General features: G+C 33.6%; 1 protein-coding gene across 3 annotated transcripts; it reads left to right on the top strand.

Annotated features, from left to right (window-relative positions):
- The first annotated feature begins 410 nt into the window (after positions 1–410).
- Positions 411–3,279, top strand: LOC139861878 (splicing factor U2af large subunit A-like). 3 transcript variants are annotated; one of them, XM_071850400.1, is made up of 11 exons: positions 411–500; positions 620–732; positions 821–936; positions 1,117–1,215; positions 1,316–1,391; positions 1,692–1,780; positions 2,278–2,344; positions 2,433–2,534; positions 2,621–2,702; positions 2,811–2,878; positions 2,956–3,279. In XM_071850400.1, the coding sequence occupies exons 1-11, from the start codon at positions 467–469 to the stop codon at positions 3,091–3,093; spliced, it is 984 nt and encodes a 327-aa protein (XP_071706501.1). In that variant the 5' UTR covers positions 411–466; the 3' UTR covers positions 3,094–3,279. The 3 variants fall into 3 exon arrangements, with proteins under 3 accessions (XP_071706501.1, XP_071706500.1, XP_071706504.1); XM_071850399.1 differs by having other exon boundaries at positions 440–500; positions 617–732; XM_071850403.1 differs by having other exon boundaries at positions 440–500; positions 617–732; positions 2,281–2,344.
- The last annotated feature ends 368 nt before the right edge of the window (positions 3,280–3,647 follow it).

A 3,647-nucleotide genomic window follows, 5' to 3' on the forward strand; every position in this document is an offset into this window, starting at 1 on the left:
GATCTTCGAATAAACAGACGAGCCTTGTAGTTGATCAAATAAGTCGTCGATTCTTGGTAGTAGGTAGCGGTTCTTGATGGTAAGTTTGTTCAACTCTCAGTAGTCGATACACAACCTGAATGTACCATCTTTCTTCTTGACAAACAAAACAGGAGCTCCCCATGGTGATGTGCTTGGTCGAATGAAACCACGCTCTAAAAGTTCCTGTAACTGACTTTGTAATTCTTTCATTTCGCTGGGTTATTCCTTTGTTCTTATTCCTTTGTTCCTGTAACTGACTTTGTAATTCTTTCATTGGTTATTCCTTTGTTCTTATTGTTATGTAACATCCATGTTTAACTCAAAATCAATTTGTCCATGACATTAGTATTTGTTATAAGCATATCAGTTAACTTTTGATTTATAAGTGGCGCTAAACTTATTTGTATGTTTGGAGCAGACAATAGCAACTTTCTTTAGCCAAGTTATGACAGCAATAGGTGGAACATCTGCTGGGCCAGGTTGGTCAACCTCTTTTGACTTTTTGTATACTGTAAACACTTTCATCTAGTTATTTCTTTTTATTCTATATCCTTGCATAAAAAATATAGTAGTATGATCCTATATATATTGTTAGCAGGTGATGCGGTTGTTAATGTATACATCAATCATGAAAAGAAGTTTGCATTTGTGGAGATGAGGACCGTTGAAGAAGCAAGTAATGCAATGACACTCGATGGAATCATTTTTGAGGTACATAACAATCACCATTTAGTTTATTTTTTCATTTTTTTAAAAATTTTCGTTGACCTGATCTTTTTGACTTTTTGGTTTTTACTAGGGTGTGTCTGTGAGAGTTCGAAGACCTACTGACTACAATCCATCATTAGCTGCAGTTCTTGGTCCAAGTCAACCAAATCCAAATCTTAATTTAGCTGCTGCTGGGCTTACACCAGGGTAAGTCAGTGTATATATATGTATATGTATACATATATACATATAGGTTTTTGCTTATTGAATTTCTGAATCAAGTCACTAGTCAGACATACTAAAAGTTATATCTAGTTATAGAACGTTTAGGTTGATTTTTTTTTTTTTTTTTTGAAGATGAATTTGTTATTTATAACCTGTTCTCAGTGGTATTGGTGGAGTTGAAGGACCTGACCGTGTATTTGTTGGAGGATTGCCGTATTACTTTACTGAAGTACAAATACGGGAGTTGCTAGAATCATTTGGGTATTCTCACCATTTTTGATGCTTTATATTTTGGTTACACTCACGGACACGTGCATTTATTATACGTATTATGGTCTGACACAAGTCATTAATGGTTCAGGCCACTGCGTGGGTTTGACCTTGTTAAGGACAGAGACACAGGAAACTCCAAAGGTTATGGCTTCTGTGTTTATGAGGTAATTGCTATTGATAATTGTTCTTTATCTTGTATGACTTCAAACGATTATTGGTATTAACTACTGTTTTGCTTTTAAATTATTAATATTGTTTTAGTTTTGCTATCTAAACTGGTATCTAAGTCTAACTACCACTTAAAGCAATATTGTTTTGTTGGTTTTTTACCCTTGGCCCTATCTAACCTGGATTTACTTCTGATTTGTGGCATTATGCATTTGTATGTCTTGAATACATGTTTCTTTAGGTAAGTGTATAATTTTATATATGCATAATCAAATAAAAATGAATTTCCCTTTCAGGATAATGCAGTTACGGACGTTGCATGTGCTGCATTAAATGGCTTAAAAATGGGTGATAAGACTCTGACAGTCAGGCGTGCTACCATCAGGTTGGTTTTCAAACTTAAGTAGGTTTTTTATTTTTTTATTTTTTTTTGCTTGTTGAACATAGAAGATTTGAAAATTTCACATGGTGAGAAATGTTCTGTCTACCACCTTTTGTGTGATTTGATTTATGTAATGTTGGTGTTTGGTCACGAAAAATCTCGTGTCTATCGTTTACCTTAGTTGCACTTGCACCTAAGATTTGATTAATCTCTGAGCATCGTATGTTTTCAGAACAAAACTTATATATGCGGCTTATTCCCTTAGTAATGTGTAAGGATCAGAATTCACTGGATAGTATAAACTAAAACCATTTGATATTTTGAGTTTTCTTATATACATCACAATCTGAAGTTGGCAAACAAGATGTAGTGTTTCTAATTTGAGCAGATAATTTAACCGTTAACATTATTATCATTAGTTGCTTAAGCACTTTGATATGTAGTTCATGAGTTCCACTTGACTATTCAGACGTTAATCTGTTTTGCATCTGTTTGTACAGCAGCGGACAGATGAAATCAGAACAAGATACAATAATGGCCCAGGCTCAGCAGCATATAGCTATGCAGGTAATATTCATTGTTTCTTTTATAATTACTAAGTTTTACAACTCTTACCAATTTAACTTGTCTATTTATGTATTTACTGGTGATGTAGAAAATGGCGATGCAGATTGGTGGTTATAATAATCTTCCTGGAGCAGGGGCAGGGCTTACAGCACCTAACGAGGCTGCAACTAGAGTTTTGTGCTTAACTGAGGTACTTAATGACTCTCAATTCTTATTTAATTATTTAAAACGTTTTTGCATATAGCATTTGATGAATGAGCATGATCTTCGATGAAGGTTATCACTGTAGAGGACCTAATGGATGAGGGAGAATATGAAGACATACTAGAGGACATGAGAGAAGAAGGACAAAAGTTTGGTAAGCACAATATATCTTATATTGTATAACATGTTCCGTTGAATGGGGGCTTATTTCTTTAGTCTGCAACCAAGTAAAGGTAATGATCTTGTTGTATTTGATGTGCAGGGGATTTAACGAATGTCGTGATTCCACGTCCAAATCCAAATGGAGACGAAGTTAACGGTCTTGGCAGGGTATGTGTACAGACATACTATGTGTACAGACAAAGTTTTGTTTAATTTAAATAATTTTTTTTGTTTTTTCGTTGCAGGTGTTCTTGGAGTATGGGGACACCCATAGTTGTGCGAAAGCAAAGGATTCTTTGGGTGGCAGGAAGTTTGGGGGAAATGTGGTGACGGCTGTGTATTACCCTGAAGATAAATTCTTGGCCAACGACTTTGGGGCTTAGATATGTGGAAAATCAGTTGTTCGTCGTGTTTTTATTTTTTATTTTTTTATTTTCTACCTGTTATTAGTCTTTAAATTTAAGATAATGATGATAGTAAAGTAATTTTATGACTGGCAAATTGTCAGAGAACATGGTAGAGGAATGAACTGTTCTAATGTTTATGTATGTCAAACAAAGTTGTTTGCATTTTGCTACAATTTAAGTTGGAATTTTCATATCCTTTGAAACTGATTTGAAATCATTTTCTCAAGTGCTTTTGGGCTATATATATATTCTCTACTACTAAGGTTGTGTTCATTGCATTTAAGTTTAATCAGTTAGCATTAGAATAGATAGTTTATCTCCAACTATAGAACACCTCATTCTTTTATATATTCGCCGGATATAAACCCTTTACCCAAAAAAAAAAACTATAGAACACCTTCATTCTCAATAATATTCTTTTTAAAGAACAGTTACTCGTATTAAATATTTATATCTTTTTATTTATTCATGCATAATTAATAAGATAATTTTATACCATTAAAGTGTTCATTTAGAATAATTACCAGAAA

Source organism: Rutidosis leptorrhynchoides, chromosome 8 (assembly GCF_046630445.1).
Source record: "Rutidosis leptorrhynchoides isolate AG116_Rl617_1_P2 chromosome 8, CSIRO_AGI_Rlap_v1, whole genome shotgun sequence".
NCBI lineage: Eukaryota > Viridiplantae > Streptophyta > Magnoliopsida > Asterales > Asteraceae > Rutidosis > Rutidosis leptorrhynchoides.